General features: G+C 36.4%; 1 protein-coding gene and 1 long non-coding RNA gene across 3 annotated transcripts in view; one reads left to right on the top strand and one right to left on the bottom strand.

The window, feature by feature from the left end:
- The window catches only part of LOC114871452 (transcription factor cwo-like), a 44,245-nt gene that overhangs the window by 11,417 nt on the left and 8,485 nt on the right, over positions 1-24,343 (top strand). For both annotated transcript variants that reach the window (XM_046290201.1, XM_029177367.2), the window contains one exon: positions 15,399-15,528. In XM_046290201.1, coding sequence (XP_046146157.1) covers positions 15,399-15,528 — 130 coding nt within the window. The remainder of the gene's footprint in view (positions 1-15,398; positions 15,529-24,343) is intronic.
- Positions 15,642-17,537, bottom strand: LOC123989300. The gene is made up of 2 exons (XR_006830547.1): positions 16,525-17,537; positions 15,642-16,336 (listed from the first exon to the last, which is right to left on the bottom strand). It is a non-coding gene; the product is annotated as an uncharacterized LOC123989300 (long non-coding RNA).

The raw sequence follows: 24,343 nt of genomic DNA, 5'->3' as shown, positions 1-24,343 counted from the left end.
TTAATTTGGACGTATCAGAAAATATTTTCCATTATGAAAGATTCTATTTGAATCCATTAGTGCAATTATTTTCTGGACTTTATTTCAAGGAAAATATTTTATTATAGAAGCAAGCACTGTTTAGGTGGAGGCCTTTTCAAGATTTTATAATTTACAAATTACAAATTATTAAATTATTGTAATTCACAAATTACAAATTATTAAATTATTATAATTCATAAATTACAAATTATTAAAGACACGATTTTTCCATTTTTCAAATTTCTACCTTATGTCACGATTACAATGTAAATAACTGCTATTATTTGGCGTTGAACATCGAAGACCCCCATAGTCAACTTGTCCGAATCTGATAAGCAATGGTAAACTTAGGAAACGATATACGAAAGTACCGGATATGCAATATTTTCACCGAAATTCCAATGATTTCGAATCGTGGCCTGGGACGAGTCAAGGTTTGACTCGCGGCTACGGAAAATCGGGGTCGACACGGACAGATATAACCGAGCCTGTGAAACTATTTGTAGGATTATGAAATGTATTCCATGCTCGCGGGATAACGAGCTGGTGTACCATACCGGTGTCGGCACGGATGAAGTCGTTTCTCACAGTCCGTACGTCGTTTATTAGCATGTTGACTGCCGTAGGATATCAGCAGTAATCGGTAGCATAAATCTGATAATATGAGACCGGTTTAGTAGGACAAATACAAGAAATTGTTGTTTTCCAGGAATCTGTAAACATCAATTTTAAAGCTGAGTTAATTTTTATTCAGACTGAGGATATGAGGGGATAAGGAAAGAAATGTTGTTTTCTAGAATTCTAAAGTCTTTTCAGCGAATATTTAAAAGTGATCTGTGTTAATTGAATCGTTGATCGGTTTCGTTTTCTTGGATTCTAAAACTGGTCTGGAGAAAAAATGTAGGAGAATAGGAAAGAATCGATATTAGCGATGGAGCATCGTGGGCGTGAAAGGCGTGAAATCGATCTGAGGAATTTCATAACCAGCTTTATTTCGATCGATACTATTGTCGTTAATACTAACGCTTTATTTTTCCTAGCACATCTAGCAAAAACATGAATGCTCATAGCTTGTGTTTTAACACCTTAATTGCTGCAATGAAAATTAAATTGTACCTATCAATTTATTAGTCTTTCGATACTACATCTGCACACGTGTGTTTTATCTAAGGTATTTTGAAATAAATGCTCGAGCTGATTTTATTATATTGAAATGAAAAAAAATTGCATCATGCATCGCGACATTTTTTACTATCTTACGCTTGAAGCGAACAGACGGTCTGATCATAAGGCACAATCTACTTGGCGCAGTCCAGCCACATGGAGCGTCCAGTTTACTTATCATATTATTAATACTGACGCCATTCTTTTTGTTCATTTAGCAACTATTCGATTATACAAAATTTGAAGGGGTGATTATTTTTCATTTTTACAGCAGTGATCCTGCTAATGCTGTGAATAGTATATGTATATTGTTATAATGCTGTTTTTCTTATTCTGCAATAGTTTAATTAAATTATATTTGTAGCACCTTTTAACACATTCTTAAAAGTAGATTATAAAACAATCCGTCAGACTTAGGTATACTTACTTTGTACACTAGACGAATCAATCAGTATGCTGCTATTCCATAGCACAGTATTTATACTTATTCTTAAAGCATAAGTATGATTCATAGTTCTCAGCATATGCATTCAATTGCATCGAGTGATTCAGAATTGCATTGAATATGGAATTCTTTGTAAAAGTAGAGGTTCAATAGATATTAGAATTTACAGTAGATTGAAATTAGATCAATTAAAACGCAGAATTAAAATGATTCAATTGAAATAATTGTAAGTTTACCAAAACGTATGTGTCCCATAACTTTTGAATGAAAGTGTATAGTATCGAGCATAGGGAAAAATAGGACCATAACGCCATTTTCCCAGAGAAGCCTCTCTTGCTCGACACTGTACGTTTCAAAAGACAGTTTTATTCGGAAACTCTCAAAGACGACCGACAAACTTTGCAGATATTATGTCAAAGGTACTGGAACTGAATTTGCCAAAGGTGTCAATTTCAGCCGGCTCGTACGAGTCGGTAGAATGTCAGACTTCCGCTTTGAACACGTTTGCGGGAAGACGTAATGCCAGGACAAAGAGTTCGGGTTATAGGACGGTGAAAGACGTGGCATTAGCCGGGTGTCTTTCACCTTTCACCAGGCAAAAGGACTACCGGTACCACGTGAACGAGTTCTCAGCTTCTCCATGACTGAAAGACGATGCGTATCGCGTCACTGTAGCTCGCGAAAGCGTTAAGTAGAAAATTACGTCATAGCTCAGACATTTTCGCGGTTGTCGAGCGACCCGTGTGTTTCCTTTTTTTTTTTCTTTTTTTTACTTTTTAGAAACGCGTTACCGTCTCACGACCAGATACGAAAGAGCAGGAGACGGTGAACAGAACACGATTGCTAGCACTAATCGGCTAGTCAGAAGTCACGTTGCCTGACACGCGCTTCGAGCCTCGACTCGATGTAGGTTAGTATTTTTATCGGCACGACCCGGTATACTGGGTGAACCATGTAATTGGGCCAGTTTATATGCAGGCTTGGAAATTATTAAGTAATCTGTTAATTACTGTTCAATTAACTATGAAAATATTTCTTCTATCGAGTTATTTTAATATACATATACACTTAAAATACCTTTTTATTTCTCGCTGACTTAGGGGATACTACCCTCAGGGTAAAAATCGGTGAAATTTTTTCTTTTTTCGATAGGAAAAATATGGGTTTTTTCAGAATATACAATTTAAAAGATTTTAAATTTTAATTAAGATATACACCTGAAATAATTGTTTTGTTTATCACTGATTTAGGAAATGATACTACCCTGAGGGCGAAACTCGGTGAAGTTTAAAAATTTCTTTTTTACAAGAGAAGTTTGGATTCTTTCTAAATATACAATTTGATGTTATTTCAAATGTTAATTTTTGTATTAGCTAATGGAAACTTTTAATTGAGTAGTGAAAGGATTGCAATTATAACGTGTCTGACATGGTCATTGATATTGTGACACTAAGTGTTAAATTATAAAGATCCAATTAAATTGAATATTCCAATTGACATGATATCACCATCTTTTAGAAGTTAAGAAATATATAGAAAGAATTACCGCCGTTATAAACATCGTCTCGTACATGAAATATAAATTAAAAGATCTGTAAAGAGAATCAATCAATCTGATCCTTGATTATCTTGTACAGGAGATTTCATCTGAACAATTGAAATTTGTACTGGTATCTGCACAGGTAATAATCTTCGAAAGTCCAAAGACAACGAAATTGATTAGCGCTTTACATGAACCCTCGTGATGTGTTTTTGGTAATGTAAGAAGTAATCTCGGGTATTAAACCGGATGTACATGTTTGGTACTGATTATACTCTACTTATCTCAGAATGCGTAAATAAAGTATCCATTGGATCTTTAATTAACGTAGAGCTCAAGGACAGTAGATAAGGCAGGTTAAAGAGTTGGACTTGGGGACTCGAATTTAATCGGACATTCGTTAGGAAAAATTTGGCTACACTACTTCATTCAAAATAATCACGTTATACATCGTTCTATTTTTACTGGAAGGTCTCTTCTCAGCTGTTTCAATATTTTAATTATAACCAGGATTTGTTATTTCGCGTTTCATCCTTGACCTTTCGTCCACCAATTCAGACGTCATTGTCGAGCAGCCGTGTAATTTCACGAGGACTTTCGACGACAATTTTACGCAATCTAGTTAAATTACATACTTCCTCAAGTGGAGGGTTAATCACAAGGTTGACCCTAGAAAGTCTAGGAGGGGTTCACCGAGCACGTCAGTTAGAAAATATTTCAAATTTCTTTCATCTAGAAAATTTCTAAAATGTTATTCACTTTCATCTATGTCTTTAAGATGACAACTAGGAGGGATTTAGGTACAGTCTCCACCATATAGGGAATATTTAAAATATGTTATTTTTATCTTGTGGACAACTTAAAAAAATGTAGAAAAAAAAATTAGGAAACAGAAAATCTAAAAAATTATTTATTTTCACTTATGCCTTTAAGACACCTACATACTTGGGGCTTAGTAAAGATATTATGTTCTTGGAAAAAGCATTAGAAATGAATAGTTACGTAGGAAGCTCCGTTTTTCTTGGATTAATCAACAACATCGTCACGATACGATGAACAATGGCTAAGCAGTTACTTTCAAGAGCTTCTTAGAACGCATGACTCTTCGATATCCGCCATAGAAGAAAAAGGAGAGCATGCTCTTTCGTAATGTTTACAATACTTTTTACATTCGTATCTAAAAATCGGATTAGCGTGTTCCTTGATATTGTTGCTGGCTTATGGTTCACCTTCGCTTCCCGATATTTGATTGTGTTTTTTAATTGATCGATTGATACATTGAGGAATTAAAGGAATTATTCGGTGTAAGATAAAATTCTATTTTCTTCTTCACTTCGATCAATTAAATTTCGGAGAAAATGACATTTAATTTTTATCTAATTTTATAATTAGTCAGAAAGTGTTGGACACCAGTTACCACCGTGACAGTCGTCGTATCAATTTTCTATAATTTTTTAAATTTAAATGCATTTGATTATATTCAAATACTCGACGTCATTTACCAGTGACCCCATGGCATTCGACGAGTTAATTGAATCGAGAATCTATTTCCAGGCCGAACGGAAACGAACGGATAGTCGACGAGACTGAACGCCTGCCTCGGGCTTGGTAATTGATAATTAAACGCACCAAGGCCAGGAAACACGCGTGTATTGTTGCCTCGTAAAAAAATTCGCTGACCGAGAGATTTCGCACGTTAGAATTTTCTACGACGGCTTATTCATTGCCAGAGTCGGTCACGTGTTCCTCCACATGTTCAGACGGATGATCCATTGCAAGAAGTTGCGATCAGACTTTCCTTATGACGTACAGCCTGATTAGCAATTGATCCTCGTAACTATAAGACTAATTGAATTCTTTCTTGAAGAACTGACGGATTAATTTAAACTGGCCGTTCCATTCCTTGAGGATTTCTATTTTTAACAAGGAAATGTTTTTTAAATACCATCTGAAATTTTGTATATATTTATTATTCTTATTTTTCTAATTTAATCTACAGCTTAAATTAATTATGGGATTTATGAATTGCTACAAGAATACAGAAACGAACTTTTGAAAAATCAAATAAATTACAGAATAATTAACTTTTATTGAAAAGAATGTATCAGAAAATAGTTTAGTAAATAGACAGTAAAATTTAATTTCCCATGATTTTCTAATTTTTAATTACTATTAATCATAAAATAATAGTGCTTATTCATTTCATCAGCAAACAATGAGTCAGGTATTCATTACACAATTTTGCATTTGTTATTTATCGCATCATGGAAGGAGATAAATTATTAACTCTCGTACACGTAATTATCAAGGAAGTCGTAAACTTATTACGACGATTAAGCCTTATCAATTCTTCGCAAGGTGTATCAAATTCTTTTATTTATTGTCAAAATTCCAGTAATTAGTAACGATTAAAAATTCCCCGCAAGTTTTACCACCATACAAAGAAACCGTGTACATAATTGTTATCTTGAAGATAAAATATATCAAAGAGAAGAATACTTGGTATGCAACGCCGATATCGTTGTTGTAGCGTTATGCATTAGGTTTATAAATATACAATTTTTGCAAATAAAAGAAAAAATTGAAAGGTGAAAAGAGGGAGGGGATTAGAAAATGCCACGTAGGCGCCACGCAACTGGCAATCCATAGGTTAGAAAATACGGCAAATCAATTGGTTGCATCAGCGGTGGAACTGTCACGTAGCCTTTTCTTTTCGACCACCCGTTACGTACACGTGCGAGTGCATGCGACACGATACATACATTTATGCATCGTGACTTTCTACTTGCGATGTGGCGAGCTCGTCCAGGTACCGGGACACGTAATGTCGACGATCGATCGGATTATATGGTCCACACGTGGCTGATAAGGAGGCGTGCGTTTAAAAGCCCTATCGCCGTGTACGTCCTCACGGTTATAATTGCACTCGAATAGCACTGTGTTTGGTGTTACGACCATGGCTACGATACGTATCGTCACGATGTGCGCGCATGCATGAAATGTTCATTATTATTCACGTGCTGTGTAGTTGACACCCCCGCCTGCCACCCTCGCCGATTACCCGTACACGCGTCTACATACTCTCCGGACACATGCCGGATTGCGCACTGATTTCTAAACACCGGATGTTTATGCAAATTTATACAAATTTTCATATAATCTCGAATTTGAACAGAAGTTCATTTCGTCGTTAAATGATTCGGGTGTACATCCGAAAGCGACAACCCTCAGATTTTTCTGAAATTTTTGCCAAAGCTTATTTTTGATTAGAGAAGAAAGTCCCTTAAAGGATTTTTGACGACAAAGCACCCTTCAAAGTTTTGACAGTTCTTACTAAATATTTCCAAAAATATTGATTTCAGAGAGAAAAGTTTCAAACAAAAAATGAAGCTCATAAAAAGCTCTACAAAATTCTTATTTTGCATATCGCATATCCGTTGCATAATTCTATGCAACGCATCGACGAAAAGTTGTTGCACCTTTCGTTGCAGAATTTTCGAATATGAATTATAGAAATTGATATATCAGGAACAATGTGTTTATGCAACTTCGGTATTTCCCTTTCGCTGATAGTTAATGATAAATCACCGAGGTAATTCTTATTGTGACGGTGATCGATCGCGACAAACACTATAGATTTATTGTTCATGCGTAGGTATGAGCGCGTTACGCGCCTACTTGACGCACGTGCTTGTGATATAATAATGTGAAAGTGAATGGTGCCGATGATTATGCTTGACTCTTTATAGAAATGTCGCGGAAGGACGTTCTGTAACTTGGATTTAAATGAACCGAGATTTACATAAATTCGCCACTGTATCATTTGTGTTACGTTGTAGTCGAAGAGCCAGAAGATTTTCCATGGCATCGAACCAGATGCTGCGCATAAATCTTTCCGAGCGCGTAATCCGGCACGATTCTCGTTTTTGACGTTAAGCTTCGGTTCTTCTCAGTCAGTGACTTCAGTTTAGCACACGATGAAACGATTCAAGGATGTTTGAAATGGAATTTCATTTCGTTTTCTTGAAAATAATACGAAATAAAGTGTAGATTGTTGATCATTGAATTTTCAATTTAATTGGTCGACAGATAGAAACGGTGTTATTGATGGATGACACGTTAATAGCCTGCATTGTTACATTTGACATTTCACGTCTGTCGAATTTATTTAGATCTGGAAACGAACCATGCCAATTGTATGAATTTATTTATACGCGTGATGTAATAATGTGTTGTCACTTGAAATGTTAGAACTGGAAGAGAGATTAAAGATCTAGGCTCAGAGACCTGATTGATGTTATTGTTTTGGACTGATTTCTTTAGAGATAACATTTGTAAAACGTTTTCATATTTTTTGGGAAATATAAGGTTATTCTCAGATATGTCTGTTAGGGGGACCTTCATATGGAGCTATGAAACATAACAAATTGTTTGTTATTTTATTTTTTACTTCCAATCCGAAGCATTTGACTCGGTTTGAACATCACGGATCAACGAACAATCGTGGGCAAATGAAGTCGGTAAACAGGTCGTCTTCCGACTGGTTTGCTCGACACACGTGCACGAAGGCAGCCAAGTGCTGTAGGTGCAACCATATGTGAAAGTGACAGCATGCATGGACAGGTAACGGAAAGGTGGTGGGCAGTAAGGTCGACGAAGGACGTCGTGGTGAATTGCGAGCACAGTTGGCGATCATTCGTGACTGGATTCCGAGCCAATTAAAATCCAGAACTGTAATTAAGGTCGTCCGTGATTTCAACGTTTGTTTTGTAAACTCGAGGATGTTCCACGTGGCCGTGATGCTTTTATTAAAAGGGCACGTTGAAACTAAACGGAAGCTGATTCATGAATTTTCTGTCCGGACACGTTTCATAAATACCGTTCGATTCGATAAATATCCGTTTTGTTTATTTTCATCGAAAAATCCTTGCTTCGGTTTCGGTCTGTGAAATGTTTCGCAATGAAATTATGCGCGTGTCGTTTGATTGCATGGTACTTTCCATGATATACTGCCAGGGGAACAATAATAATCCGGATTATGAAACGATCGTTGCGGAATTGTACGGTCCGCTTTGAACCATTCCTAATCCCTCCAGGACAACCATTATTCATGATTGTAGCTTTATCAATGATATATTAGCTGATATTCTCATTTTCACCCTGTTTGGATCATAGAATTTTGGAATAAATAGAAAGGTGATAATTTGGGATATTAGATTATCTAACTATTAAAACCCTGAGGAACATTGGCGTAGGTAGGTAAGGGCTAGGATGGGCCAAGATGGACCAAGGTGGTACAGGGTGGGCCTACCCTCCTCCCCCAAATGTGGATTGCCTTTTTACCATTCTAATATTTTAAGGATTCAAAATTGCAAAGTTTTAAAATTCTATGATTTCAAAATTTAATATTCTAAAATTCCAAAATTGTGAAATGATCAAGATCAAATTCTAATATTCTAAAATTCCAAAATTGTGAAATGCTCAAGATCTCAAATTCTAATATTCTATAATTCCAAATTGTAAAATGCTCAACTTCTCAAATTTTAATATTCCAAGATTCTCCCGTAAAATCTTGCGACGTAACATTATTGATAAAGCTAAGGGACCTGGGCCGTGCCAAAAGAAATCTTAGTTACGCCAATGCCGAGGAAATCCTCAAACTAAAACCTATTACTGTGCCATAATAAAAGAAGAATTAATTGTTAAAAGACACAATAGTCGAAAACGCTTCGCGTGCATCATCGAGTTACGTCACAAGTCTACTTTGCTGCACGCCGAGCAGAGAGTTCGCGGATATTCTTGTTCCTATGGGCGGATCCGTGTAATTGCCGTCGCTATTAATGGAGTAACTCGAAGTCTCGTTACGAAATCATAGTCCCGTCCATTCTCGGCGCTCTCGCGCGAGATGATAAACGTTGAAGCTATGCCCGTGTGTCGCGCGAAACGCGTCATCCGTGCGTTCAAGATTGCGGCCGAGAAATTCGTAACAATGTTTTGTAATCGTGAATTTAATCGTAGTTAATCGTTGCATAAGGTGGCGCACGAACTGTGCAAGTATCGAGAGAGCTTAATACGATTAAACGATCGAAGCGCCTGTGTATATATTTTTCAATTGCAAACGCATGCAAATCGTTAGAGATTTGAATACTGTTCAAATACACAAAGGTTTTGAGTATCGTTTTCAATAGCCGTTTGGCAGTGAGTCAGTTGAGAAACTTTATCTGCCAGATGAAAGCAGCAATGTTTGTAAATTGTGATTTATTTGTTCAGTTGACTTCTGGCGGAAATAACTTGAGAAATAAACGTTCTTCGTAATATTTAGGGAAACATTTCTATTTTCGCGTCTGCTTCAAATTTTGAGATTAGGAATTCCTAGAGGGGATCGAGAACTCGGAAACTTCGGGTATCCGATACTCGAACCTGACCCGACCTTTCTTTTATAACGTAGAAAAATTCTGATGGACGCCCGCCACCCTCTAAGGGAAGGGTGGCGGGCAGTGTGAGATTTTTACTTACTAAAACTCTACAGCGGCTACCCTCTGGCGTTTGGGGGTTGGTTCTGGGATCTTTGTATTACATCGATGTTTCCCTCGTCGTACGCCGAAACATTTTTCACAAAAATGGAGCAAAACGACCCAATACCTTGAATTTATAGTTGACACTTGGGACTGCTCCAGGTGCAATGGTGTTGTAAGCGGATCCGACTCGACTTAAAATTATTGGATTTTCAGTCACTTATAGTAATCGCGTTTCATGTACTTTATTCTGAGAAAGCAAAGAATGAAAACGGGAAATATTTTTACAAAGTACCATCATTATTTTTAACCGACTTCGAAAAAGTTAGTTATTTTTTTTTTTTTTAAGGAATCGCGAACATAACATGTCGATATCGTTCATAACGATTGCCACAGTGAAAATACCTGTATTTAGTCAGACGTATACAATAATATAATCTCTTTCAATTTTTTATTTGCTATCTTGTATTTTTACGCATTAGTAATTCAAAACTTCCTTTCTTCCTGGATTTCATAAGACTCGACCGTTTTGTTTGTTCTATTAAGGCACGTGATTTCATACGAATTTCTTCACTCTTGTTTACGAAGGTGTTTATATTACGGATGCATGTGCAGCTGTTGATGCACAGCTGTGCATCGTCTGCACGGTGCAAACAGTGTATGAAACAAAGAAGAAGGAGAGAACGCGGAGTCACATGCCGGAAAATGTCAACCACGTGTAGGTACACGAGGTTCTCGCCTGTAACCTGTTCAACGTGATTATGCTCGTGCAATAAACGATGCAGAAAATTGTTTCAGATAATTTACTTGCCTGTTACATCATTTACAGCGAACCGTGCCGGAGAAAAATATTGTGTAACGAACCATTTACTTGTCGATGAAACCAAGGACGCATAGGGTATCAAAAATGAGGAACAACTGATCGTTTTTCATTTATTTATCATTATCTTCTTTTTATTTTCTGTATCATTGCTATATTTAACGTAACACGATAAAATAATTCAGTACATATAGCATTGTAGACATTTTAGAATTTTCTAATTAATTTCGTATCGTTGATGTTCGAATTCCAGAAATCCCCGATTCGATATTACATCAAAGTCTGTGTAAGTTTGATTGGTCTGAATCTACTTTATCAGCCGCGACCGTGTTATCAGTATTGCCGCGACCTGGTATCAGTCACGTAATTAGATCGTCCATAAATTAACGGTAAATGTCAAAGCATGAAAGTAATGTCATTAGCGGGGTTAACGAGTTGCCAGATATTACATCAACGTCGGTGAATGTGCGGTAATCGTTTCCAAACGATAATCCTCTCGTTATGTAAATTCATTTCGACGAAAGGAATTAATAAAGAGAAGTTAAGGTGGTAAAAAAAAACGTACCAGGGTGTATTAAATATAGACGAGACTGTTTGCAATACTCTTTGTTCTTTTTTCTTTTATGGGGTGGAAAACTTCAAAAGACATCCGTTACATACCGAAGGGGGGGAGGAGATAATGCGGGACTTTACACACTAAAACCACCCCCGCACCTGCTTGGAAGCTGCGGGGGAGATGTAGAAACTCTTGCTAACACTTGCGACGCACCCTAAAATAAAATTAAATAATATGTGATCGTAAAAAGGAAGGCAATAATAAAAAATTTGTATAGCGAATTTCCATTCTTAGAACTTGGACTTAGAACGAGGCCTTCTGGAAAATTAGATCCAAAGCTTCTCTTAGATCTTCCCTTGATTTAGCGCTGCTGAAAACAATGATAATTACAAAATAGCAAGATGCAAAATGTTAAGGACAGCGACACGAATCTCTATTTCTGATATTGTAAATAATTGTGATGTATTTCTCCGTTGTTTATTGCCAATAAATCCCCCTTTCGTCAAGGTTTGGAGTTCTATCTTGTGCTTTCAATAGTTATTGACGCAAATACGTATGGGTGCCAAATTGTGGTTTACGAATTGCAGGTCATTTTTCTAAATTGAGGACATGCAATATTATGTACCTGCAAAAGCCCTTTACAATTAGTGTAAGTTAGTTGTTTATAAATACAAGGTCTTTAGACCCGAAAGAAGTAGAATTGTAATTAAGAAAGGACTTTGAACTTCTAATTCTCATAAAGTACTTGAACATTGTTATAAGTGGACTTATTACGGACTCTGTTGTAAGCGAACAAAGTTTGTGTGTGCTGTAAATAACAAAACTTCTTGTTTGTTACAGCTATTAAGAAGTAAAGTTTCTTCAGTGTCTACTGTGTTATGACTGCGGTACGAGGCGAGTGAAACTGTGCTAGGTACACGTTAATCACTTAGTGTAATTAGTACTAAGATGATTGATCTGAAGGATATTAGTGTACTGAACAGATCCTTTGTCTAAATGACTAAATTAATAACTTACTATCCATATTATTATTTTATCAAAAATTAAATCCAAAGAATATTAGCTAAATTATAGTAGAAAAAAGATACTATCATTATTAAATAATCGGGTACATAATAATTTTCTACCACATAATAGTATACTAATGATGAAGCTTGAAACTACTTTCAAAAAAATTGTATTTTTCTTTAAAAAAATGAATTCGATAGCAATGCAATAATGCAGTGTTGATAGAACAAAGTTCTCGTTAATGAATGATCATCGTTAAGCTTCATAAAAATGAATCTCAACTGCTGTTTAACTTTTGTCATTCGTCGGATCGGTACATACACATCCTTTTAGCGGTAGGAATTTGTTATTAGCCGAGGCATTATGCAATCTCGCGTAATTGCATTCCGGACACTACGGATGCGCCGTCCTTTGTGTCACTTTTACTTGACGTAATTCCGGAAAGCCATGGCAGAGAAATAACACGACAGATCGATCATCCTGGAACGAGTAACATATCACCGTGTATAATTGCATAACATAAAATCAAATTATGTCACGTAACGCGAACGATAATGCTATAAATAGTCGGTTTACACGAACGCCCGTGTATCGAGAAGAAAACGCGTTTCTATTTGATAGACGATCGCGACTCGAGGAATCCGGTTAATGTCCTTCATTGTCGATCAGAGACATTTTTCTCTCGTGAGACAAAGTTTTCTTTAGAGCGTACGCGTGGCAAGATCGTACGATGGAATTTGATGGTTTTATCCGACAGAATGTTATCTGACAAGTTTAATTTATCATCGAACCTTTCTGATACAGAAAGAAGAAGTTGTTTGAACCGTGTAGGATCTCCTTTCTTCTTTGCTTTGAATGAATTTAATTCGTAGACAACGAACTATCGACAGTGAATTAATCGATAACATTTTTGAAATATTTTAATTATTGGTAGAAGTAACTTCAAATGAATAATATTAAGCCATTTGCGACGGAAAGTTTCTAATCACATGTGTGCATAGTAATTGACTCACGAAGTGGCCAATCAGTCGAGGCGTCATACTTTTCAGTCGTGTTTGGAAAACACTACTGTAGATGGATTATTCCATCGTCTGGGATCGATTGCTACCATCGAAACCAAAGTTTCCGTGCAATTAATTATTCACGCGGTTTGGTAAATGAGGCATTCTGCGGTGAAGGAAAACATTAACGCATTCTGCGGTGAAGGAAAACATTAACGCATTCTTCTTCAATCACGATTCAATCACAAAAGAAAGAGGTGTGAGATATGGAAGCATCAGATTTAGCATCGGAAGATTCCTTAGGCAACAAAATGGGAGAGCTTAAGAGAATTGGGAGACTTAAGGAAAATTAGGAGAGCTAGAAACTGTTAAGGAGAGCTAAAGGGAGTCAGGGGAAACTAAGAAGAGCCAGAAGGGCTGGAAGAGCTAAGGAGAGGTAAGGGAAGCTAAGGAAAACTAAGGAGAGCAAGGGAGACCCAGAACAGCTGGGAGAGACCAAGGAAAGCTAGGGGAGCCTAAACTAAATAGGATCTCCTGTCTTCACATATAGAGAATATGGATATACATGTTCTTTTAATTAAGAAAAATAAAATGTTAGTCCAAGTAAACATTCCAAGCCTAAGTTCCACGTCTGACTTACCCAGATGCTCCTAATATTTCTTTGATGTATAAGTGATCAATTTATAAAAATTGACAGCTTGAAATTATCACCTCAGTCAGTCTGAACAATATTCTTATCATTTATTTCTGCGACTCAGAGAGCGTGAAAATCTTTAAGTTTTTCATCGATATTGACACTAATAGAAAAGCAAGAGGCACACACACTGACACGTAACATTTTCATAACAGACTGGCCAACGGATCCGATGTCAGCTGCAACTGTTATGTGGAACGATATTGCCATGCAGTTATCAATAATGCGAGGAGACTCGTGCCTTTTCCCTCTATTCTATTTATGGCGGAAAATCTATAACGAGGCAGAGGACGTGGTGTCGGGTTATTGACTGAAACGTTCGTTGCGATACGTTACGTAAAGTCTGGTACAACTGTGGGCGAGCTTCTACATTGCAGTTACCGATCGTTTCCGTCTCGAACATTTACCATTATCGCACGTGGATCAACGAACACGTGCTCGTCATTTGGTAACCCATTGCAATAACTGGATTTGATACAATTGAACTATTACTTGAGATTTAATCGATTTGATTTATGAGACGTTCATAGGTGATCCTCGACGATTTCAATAAAATTTTATGGGTCTCTGTATATTTAGAATTGAATCAAAGAAATTAAAGTTAATTAGAGAAAATTGAACTACTAAAATTAGCTCATTTATCAATTTTAATTAAGAAATCCTTTTCATAAAGAAATATTTGAAAATAAAATTTGGTAATTAAATTTCTTGTAAAAGAATAATCATTTAAATGGAACTCTGATTTTCAGAAAATTAATATCAGATTTGTTCCTAATTTCAGTTTAATTATGATGAATTTAATGTGTCAATTTGTAGATCCTTAAATCTTGGAACGTGGGGTAATTTAAAATATCATCGCGTATCTTTATGCTTGGTGGTTTAACAAATTAATAATTGACGTTTCTTCAACGTTTTGTTTTATTCGATGATATAACGTTATCTGGAAAGTAATCTTAATTGGTAGTTTCCGAGAATTTCGAGTAGAACCTGCGGTAGGATACGCTTCTGTTCAAACTCGCGTGAATGTGAAAGCGACGAGAGTTATTCGGACACGACATCCTTTCTGTCGTCGTCGCCATTGTTCACGGAACTGTCGCGGGAAATTTCTTTTCGTTGGATTATCATGCGTCACGGTGCAATCGCGACAGGAATTCACGATCCTTACGTGACTGTCGCTGCTAAATTCCCAGGATCATTTCAAAACTTTTCCAGCTTTGTTTCGCGATTTTAGTCGACGATTACAAAATTTGTTCGTACCTGGTTGTAAACGACGCGTGTGACAAATAAAAAAAGAAAAACAATACCTATTTTAATCTTATGCGTTTAACATTGAACGATTTCAATTAACCCTCGGACGGCGGACCATGGAGAGAGCCACAATTTTAATTTAATTCAATTATTTTCTAAATTTTACACGGTTCCTTTAAAAATTGTATATTTAATTTTGGGTTAATATCCTTATATATGTTTTGGAAGGTTCCACTGTTCAAGAGTCAATACTAAATTGTCTTAAAAATTCATCAATGTAGAAATTGTTAATATTTAACAATTTCTGTCGAGGAAGTTTTGGGATGATTTAATGTATTTATCACCATCTAGGGTTATTTTAAAATTTCTTATGTTTTATGTTGCAGTTTGGATGGTAGATCCTGCAAGGACGAAATATATAGGATGGGTATCGGTGCAGGATATTGCGAAGGAAACTTAAACTTTGCCACTGCTTCAGAGGACGACGAAGTTTACACGAAGAAGAAAGTTTCTAGGGTGAGTTTCTGATCAATTGCTATCATAATATTTTTTTAATTACCTGTACTTTAATTCGTTACTCAGTTGGAAAAGCACTTCTTTCTAATGAAATAATTTAAACTTCAACCATGTACGATATTTTTTAAATTATTTGATAAAATTTAATTTTTATTTATTTTAAAATACATAAGACAAAAAACCGTGGTGGATGAATTGCCGCAGTAGATACAGACATTAATCAGACACACGATAATATAAATTATTAAAGATATAACATTTACTGTTGGCATAATTTTTTTCTCTTTCTTCATTACTTTAATTGTAATTATGACAATGAATGTGTTTAACGTATGCATTACGTGCTTTGATATTAAAAATTGAAAGAAACAATATTTGTTATAACCATCGATTTCTCAAAGATTCCATCATTAATTTTTCTTTTTTATTGGAATCCATATTATTCGAAAATAAAAGTAATATAAGCATAACGAGACATGTTACATATGTCGGAAAATTTAGGGATGACTCATGTTTATTATTGGGCATTTTATCTGTATTGCAACACTGCTCTTTTTTCTCTTTCTAAATACACTGGTGATTAAATTTGTTTTTAAAAAAAATACAACACTGATTCTCTGTAAGGAAACTCTCAGTGGCTATAAAAGAAAGTAATGTCTTCCATATCGATCATTATTTTCGAAGCAAATATTTCGTATACGTCTCGAAGTTACAAAGCATCACGTGTCCAATGAGTGTTCCGTCAGCAGTTTGCTTGCTCAATGCAATGAGTTTTACGTAATACAATATGTAGTAATGTTAAGAGTACCTGTTAACAGAAGAAAGTTCTATCAATTAACATTGGCGAAGATTAATTTCACTTAGAAAGTGCCATCTTTACCATAGTTATTACTTTTCTCATTAAAGGCTATGAAATTTTTTAATTATTCAAAACTGTTTCTAATTTATCAATCTGAATTATATTTAATTAATACTTGATTGATGGAAAATATTTACGCGTCATCGATAGGCAAGAAATCCCCGATTAGTTTTGTAATGGTTGGGTATTCTTCGTTGCAATGGCGTTCCCCGAAGTCCGAGGGTCCTCGACGTGGTCAGATTTCACGGCGAGCGTGTCCACGAGGACCGGAAGGCCACGGCAAAATCTGTACGCGAGGAACGGCCGAGGAGACGGTATTTAGGCCAACATAGAGAAAGGTTTTCCGTGTTGTCGAATCAATGGTGACGCAACCGTTGGTCACACTGATGGCGGTCACGTTTCTCGAAAACGACGATTGTGACATCGCGACCAAGCGAAATCGGATCCACCTTGTCGAGAATACGTTGGCCGATCCTATAAATTCGGATCTGCATCGAAGCCAGCGTTTCGCGCGACTTTTAACACGTTCGTTGCTGCCGGTTCATATTTCACCGAAACTTTCACAAATATTCCTTTCTTCTATTTCACCGAAAAAAAGTAGCCATTTTCTTCTTGAATACCAAAATAATCAATTGTTTTTTAAAATTTTTTATAATGATTTTTATGAACTTCTAAGTCGTTTGAATATTTATACAAAAATTTTCCTAATATAAGAAATTTTCAATTTCCAATTCGGTATTCTCAGATAAGAACCCTGTTCCAAAGTGGGTCAATTATAGCACGCACGGCTGTGAAGAAAAATGTAAAGCAACCGGTAACCGTGATTAGAGGTAGGAATAAAATTAAAACGAAGCAAAAGTCGATCACCTACGTGCTAATTCCGATTGAATCTACATGTTTTCATTAACTTCAAAAGCAAAAAAAGGGACTAGGAACAAGTTTCAACTGATCGGTCGCGTGATACGGCGACAGAAGTCCCGCTGATAATCGCGCGTAGACGCTTTATCTGGATAAAAATGTCCCGATAAAACGTGACGGAGACGAAGGGAGGCGCGGACGGTTCTGAATTAATATTTACACGCGACGAGCATGCGGCACGATCGTGAAACGATGTATCCTGTTCATTCTGTAATTGCACCGGATCACGTGCAGCGTGCACGTTCAAATCTGGCGTCGAACGGGAGCGTGAAACGCCACTTTTGGCAAGGCAGACTCGATTAGAGCAACGTGGCACGGATATCGGCCCATCGAGGTGGGGTCATTCAAGGCAGCTTGCACAATTGCCCGCTCGTCTGCGTGCCTGCCTGCCTGCTTGCCTGCTGCACTTGCCTTGATGTTTCTAACCGTTTTATGCATTCATGCACGTATGCACGCACGTACGCACGAGTGGACTTCGATGCACGTGTTGCTGATACATCGGAGAAACTGGCGACAAACTCGCGATTAATACGTCGTATAGATTGTTATTTACATTTCTGAAACCCTTATCCTTTTTTTTCTTTCGATTTCATAATGAAATAGCAGCAATATAATTGTGCTAAATTTTTATTAGATTGTTGCATATCAAACAGTGTGGATTCGAATGGCCCCACCAAAACTGAGAACTCAGGTTCGATATATAACCTAAATTGACTACAAGAAACCGATTAGAGTTGGTTTCAGAGCTGGGTGTCTTACCGTTTTCGAGATATCGTGGTAAGGTTAGGTTTGGATAGGTTAGGTTCTGCATATGTCCAGTAGCGCATGCGCAGTATTGAACAGCGCATACTCAGTATCGAATAGCGCATACGTAGTCCCAAAATTGTATAAAAATTTCTTACTAATAAGTGGAAGAACCTGACACAATTCGGAAACAATTTCTGGATATTGTTTCATAACAAAACCCTGTTCTTGAGTGGTTCAAAGTTAGTCAAGCTTGGTAATTGTATTATATATCCTTTGTCTGTCGTATAAGACTCTACATTATGTCATTATTGATGTAACAATTGCCTGGTGCGTTTATCGTTGCGTGCGTTTAAATGGAAACGAGGAATCGTATAATGAGACACGTATACATCTGTACAGGAATCAGGAAAAGTCTCCCCAATGTTAATTGGTTTCATCAATTAACCTTCGTAAAGAGATGAGCTCTTTTCATTTGAATAAGAACGTTGTTCTCCTTGAACATTCTCGTCTCCAATTAACCAACCATGTAGAAAGGATACAGATGAATTAAAATCATCGGATAAAATTCCTTCTCGGTTTGGAAAGTGAGAGTTTAGAAAAACATTATATTAATATAAGACGAGTCACTCAGGTGAATCACGTTTTGTAAAAACAAAGAGAAATATTATTTAATTTATTATCACAGTGAAGTGAAAGATAAGAATTATTTAAAAAGAAAACATTGTATGCATAGCACACTCTTCAGAAGTTAAATATCATAATAACATTTTTTTTTAAATGTACCTTCCCTATTTTCCCTGAGGAATAATACCATTTTTCTTAGGGAAGCTTACTATGCTCGATGCTGTACATTTAACCCTTAAATGCATAGTGTCCCAAAAACGAAACACTGTCTTTAACTTCTAATTAAAGTACTAACCGTAGTGAAAGTTTTACTTTTGGCTATATGCCATATTACCTTGATCCATTCAAACGAAGTATGAGAAAAAAGAAAAAAGTAAATTCGCGCGCTTTTCAATATGACGAATTGTTTTGGCGCATCCAAAGAAGATACTTTATAGGTGAATAACTGTATTTTATGCTGATAAGCGTTTTTTACTAAAATACGTTGATGGGTATAGTAATTATTTTCTTTTGTATTTTTGCATAAATCTACATAATAATCTACATATAATAGATTTTTGTCGGTCGAAATTAAAAAATCATGCAGTTAAGGGTTGAACGTCCAGTGCATATTTTATAGAATCTGCTCCGAGGAAATCTGTCGAAGAAATTTTCTCCTCTTCCATTAGTTTCGTAATTTCCATTTTTACTAGAGGTAGGATACTCATCTAGGAAGTGGTAGAAGAGTGTGACGGGTCCTCTCTAGATTTCGCGACTCAAACAGCTGATTATACGGGTTCAGATTAAAAATGGATGCCTTCCACGATGATTATCGAATGCAGGATGAGCTCAGAGTTTCGAACTTACGGATTCCAGGCGAAACATCTCGTACACCGATTTCGGTTTTTACGCCTGAGTCCGTGTGTTTCGATACGAAAGTTCGGAATTTCAAGTGGCTCGACACTCGATGGTAATTCTCGATTCATATTAGAATTTCAAGAATACCAAAGGGATTCAGTGACCCCTTAATTTTGACTCGGGCAACTTTCCAATTCCTCCTCGTGTACAAAACGCGTTGAAACGTTCGTACGACGTACGTCATCGTTCTTCAATTTGTGTTCCCGTGGAAAAAGGTTCACAATAGGGATGTTCGATTCCGATTCGATTCTTTAGAAAATCGATTTTTTCGGTAAAAAATTTGTTTACAAATTCACAAAACGATCATAAACAAATTTATTGAAATTTGGACAGAACAACGTCTGTCGGGTCAGCTAATTCTAAATAAAATTAATTACGTTTAAAATAATTTTTATTAAAAAATTTTCAACTTCCGTAGTAAATGGCGGGCTTATAACGGGATCTGCTCTTAATTCAACGTCATTGTCTTAAATTTTACCAGAATCTTTTTGGTTTCTTTTCTGTCAAACTCATCTTTTCATTCATCAGATTGAAATTGTGTCGGAGAGGTTCGATTGAAACGGAGTATTCGCTAAATGCAGCCGTGGGATTGCGAAATTTTTCGATCCGATTAGTAACATAAGCTCACGCTTATTTTCGTGGAGACACCGGCTTAAAAATAATTTATTTCGCTTGGTCCCGCTCGAATGAGCTGCGCCTCGCCTATCCTTGACTCGATTCTACGGATCGACGCAAAACAGGCTGTTCTCTTATATATCTTTGGAATCGTTACGATTGCCAATTGAGGTTGTCGCCATCGGTGCTCTTGTACAGGTGAAAATCTGCGGGTCTTTATCTTCTGCTGCGCAACAAGCACCGTTTTAAGTAATTGCGTAATCCCGATCAGTCCTTCGTTAATCGATCACCGAAAACATCGACCATCTTCTCTTCGTGGAACTGATTCTACGGTTACGCGATTGTTCAACTGCTTGTGACACGATGACGCTTGTTTTGTTGGGGATTAACCTCGTAATAGGGAGTACAATAGAGGAAAGATTCACAGATAAATGGGAATATATGACGCTGATTCAATTGAAATTTATTCATTTCAAAAGATATAAGACGCACTTGTAAGAGTTATAAAAATAAATAAATGTGGTATTTTGGAACTTGGAATTAATTAAAATTAATTTGATAAATGAACTTCAGTGAATATGATATTTAGAACATTGGAAGTCTAATTTATTTAGAAATAAAATAAGAAAGTAGGATGCTTAGAAAGATTTTAGGAAAAACTATGAAAGTACCAAAAAAGTCCTTCGGGTCATCAAGTTAAAATTTGTTTTCGCCGCGTATTTATTGATACTTTGTTTTTTTCTCTTGATTAGCATCTGAAGCATTTGATGAAATTGCGAGATAAATTGTCAAGTGACTTACTATATCAATAAACAACAGATTGCTATGAATCTTCTGCTTCGTCGATGTATCAAATATTGAGATAACTTTACCTTGTACATTCTGCTACAATTTATATCAATATCAGTGATATAATTTCGAGTACAATATCTTGCTGGATTAACGACTCTATTGTCTTGTCTTGATTTGAACAAGTAGTTTTCCATTGACCTAAGAAGCTCGTGAGGCACTTAGAGTGACTTAGATTTTGTATAGAATCTAACATTCTGTAGAATATTACATAATATTCTACATTTCAGAAAATAATAAAAATCCATAAAATTTACATAGAATTTAACAATAGGTCCAGAATATTTCACATGACTTAACGTAAGGAAAAGTCACAAGTTAACCGTTTAACTGCGGAGCTAACTTACGAAAAGTGCATTCAGTCAAATGTTAACTAATAAAATAATTTTCTAATTTATTAACAGTACTTTTTGAAACAAGCCACGACAGAATAGTTTTCTTCGCCTTCGTGGGACTCCTTTTTGAAACATTCCTCTTACGATAAACAACGAAGCTGACTAAAGGGTTAAAAATGTATTGAATTTAAATTTACGTGGGTTGTCGGAAAAATTCCACGATTTTCCACGATTTTTCCAATGACGAGTTAACTAAAAAAAATTTCAATAATATGGACGACGGATTCCTATTGAAATTGAAGCGTCCGTATATGGGTGTCAGTGAACGTGTTACTCGGAAATATCGTCTTCGACCAATCCTTTTTCCGTTTCACGGCATGGCGGATGTGCTCGCTGGCACGAACGTGATTTTCACACCACCCTGACGATTCACGCGGGGAAATACCTGACTGGATTCTCGGTCATGGCTCCGGCAATGAGTCAGGGTCTCGATACAGCTTCTACGTCATCGGATGTTACCACGGGCCAATGAGGATCCCCAAGCGCGTAGTATATTTGCGATTAAGTCGTCCAAGATTAGGCGATGGGTCAGCTTCGTTGTTTATCGTAAGAGGAATGTTTCAAAAAGGAGTCCCACGAAGGCTAAGAAAACTATTCTGTCGTGGCTTGTTTCAAAAAGTACCACGACTGTTAATAAATTAGAAAGATATTTAAATAAAAAATTTAATTCCCTTTAAAAAATTTCAAGATTATCTAAATTTTTAAATGAATATAACGAAAGAAAACAAAATGAATAATTTTTCTGAAGCTTTCGTTCAATTATTGGAGGAAGGTCTTTCAGAATTAATTTTTGATTTAATTGTTCTATTTAATTTACTCGAGTATATTTTTAAAAGATCCAAATCAATATTGTTTACCAACTCTCTTCGGTTGTATAGGATAATTAAATTGATGATTCATCGTTCGTGTTAAAAACCAGAATAAACAGCGTACCAAAGTTAAGAAGATCTGCAATTTTTCAGAAGTTACGTACGTATGTACATATGGTCGCAGCTGGCTGAAATAAAAATAAGTCGCAAAGAGTGTTTCAAAGAAGAAACCCGAAGGACACCTTAATTTCATCAAACTGCATCAATTATTTCCTCGCCTCGTTTCTGTTACTATTACCAGAAACACTTAAGGTCGTCTTCACCTGACCATGATCTATTCTTGCCTCTCCTTGTTTTCCTTAGCAACACGCAGTCTCTCTCTCTCGTCGGCCTTTTCGTTTCATTTCCCTATCCGCGCGTGACAATTGAGATAATTCGAGTCACGAGGCTTGCAGAGTTTTCCGGGACACTAGAAGCTTCACGTTCGTCGTCGTGTTTCGAAAGAAATACGATCCTCGTGTCTGACGAAGCTGCGCGTTCTCGAGTTTTGTTTCCACGTATGATATAGCTCGGAAAGGACACAACGCGGCCGGATAATCATTCTAGATTCGCTTGAATATTTGCGAGAAACGATGATTATTGAATGACCTGAATAGTAGTCCCAACGATCCAACGGATGTGCACCGACTTTATTCTTGTTCCATAAGAGCAGCGACCTCCCTTGAATCGTTGCAGCTATAGACGTGACACAGAATTCGCGATGACTGTAGGGAAAACTCGCATGATTTAAGGTTGTCGAAGTTTGTTAGCTGTTGACCCGTGTATATTCTTGCAAATCGAAATTTCTTGCGAGACTATAAAAAGAATGAATCGAGAATTTCAAGTGGTGGATCAACACGTTGATTGCCATGGAATGGAAAGCTAAGATAAACTATTCTATCCTATGCTAAGTTTTACAAAATTTGCTTCGATACTTTTTTATATGAAACCATTTTCATTGTAAACTAAGCTACCATATGCTACGTTTTCTTTGAGGGCAAAGTTAGCTCTATGTAACACAAACCTCCATCTGAACCGTCTTGTCCCAAACTGATGATGAATGCAGTGGGATTTACCTAGCATAGCTTAAAAAAATTTAGTTTCGGTGGATATTGTACAAATTTTATAATATAACATCGCATGGCATAATTTAGCTTAGGATAACGTAGTATAGGTTTCCGGTGGCTGAGGCTCAAATTTTCCTAGAAATTTAAGAATCCATCATCCATATAACTACACGACGATAATTCTATCGAAACCTTTCCCTTTCCCTCTTTGAATCATTCTACTATTACAAATAAGTATTACTGATATATCAGAATGCAAAAATCAATGTATGTTTCAATTTAGAGTTCATTCCCAGCGCGGAATGACCAACAGACATTATTTCTAAAAATAACAGCGCATGATTAAATAAAACGTTCGTACATAGTCGTTTAACTATTATTGATGCCAGGATGATTATAGGTAGATCTAACCGTATTACAAACTATAAGCAACACTACCGCAGAAAGAAGTTCATATATCGCATAATAGGTTCGCGCTAAATATAAATCACTCGAATAGAAAGATTGTACGATCCTGTTGGAATAAAAGGAACGAATAATTTTCTAGCCGCATTGAATACGATCCTCGTATGACTCAACTTATGTAGAGATACGTATTATCTTTTCCATTCGTTCGTCACTTGCACGTGTTTCACGTTGCGCCTCGCTCATTCGTCTCGCACGTGATGCCATCTTTTCAAAGATTAATTAAATTGTACTGTTGGATGAAAAAAGAGGATCAGAGCAATTTGATGCTTTTTCCATAGAGCGCATAGAATAAAATTCCTTGTTTATTTCAAAATTGCATTGGTAAATCTTGAAAAATTGACGAAATCAAATTATTAGGAAAGCTTCGATATTTTATTGGCAGATTTTAAAAATCGACTGAATCAAATTATTGGAAAATTAAATTAAATTGTTTATTAACCCTTTCGGTCCGGCGCTCTTGTGACAAAATGCATCACTGATTCTTCTCTGTCATGTGGAGTTTGCAATTAGTTTATTATAGTAATTCGA

Source organism: Osmia bicornis, chromosome 2 (assembly GCF_907164935.1).
Source record: "Osmia bicornis bicornis chromosome 2, iOsmBic2.1, whole genome shotgun sequence".
Taxonomy (NCBI): Eukaryota; Metazoa; Arthropoda; class Insecta; order Hymenoptera; family Megachilidae; genus Osmia; species Osmia bicornis.
The sequence above is the reverse complement of the archived record's forward strand: the minus strand, read 5'-3'. Positions and strand labels throughout refer to the sequence as shown.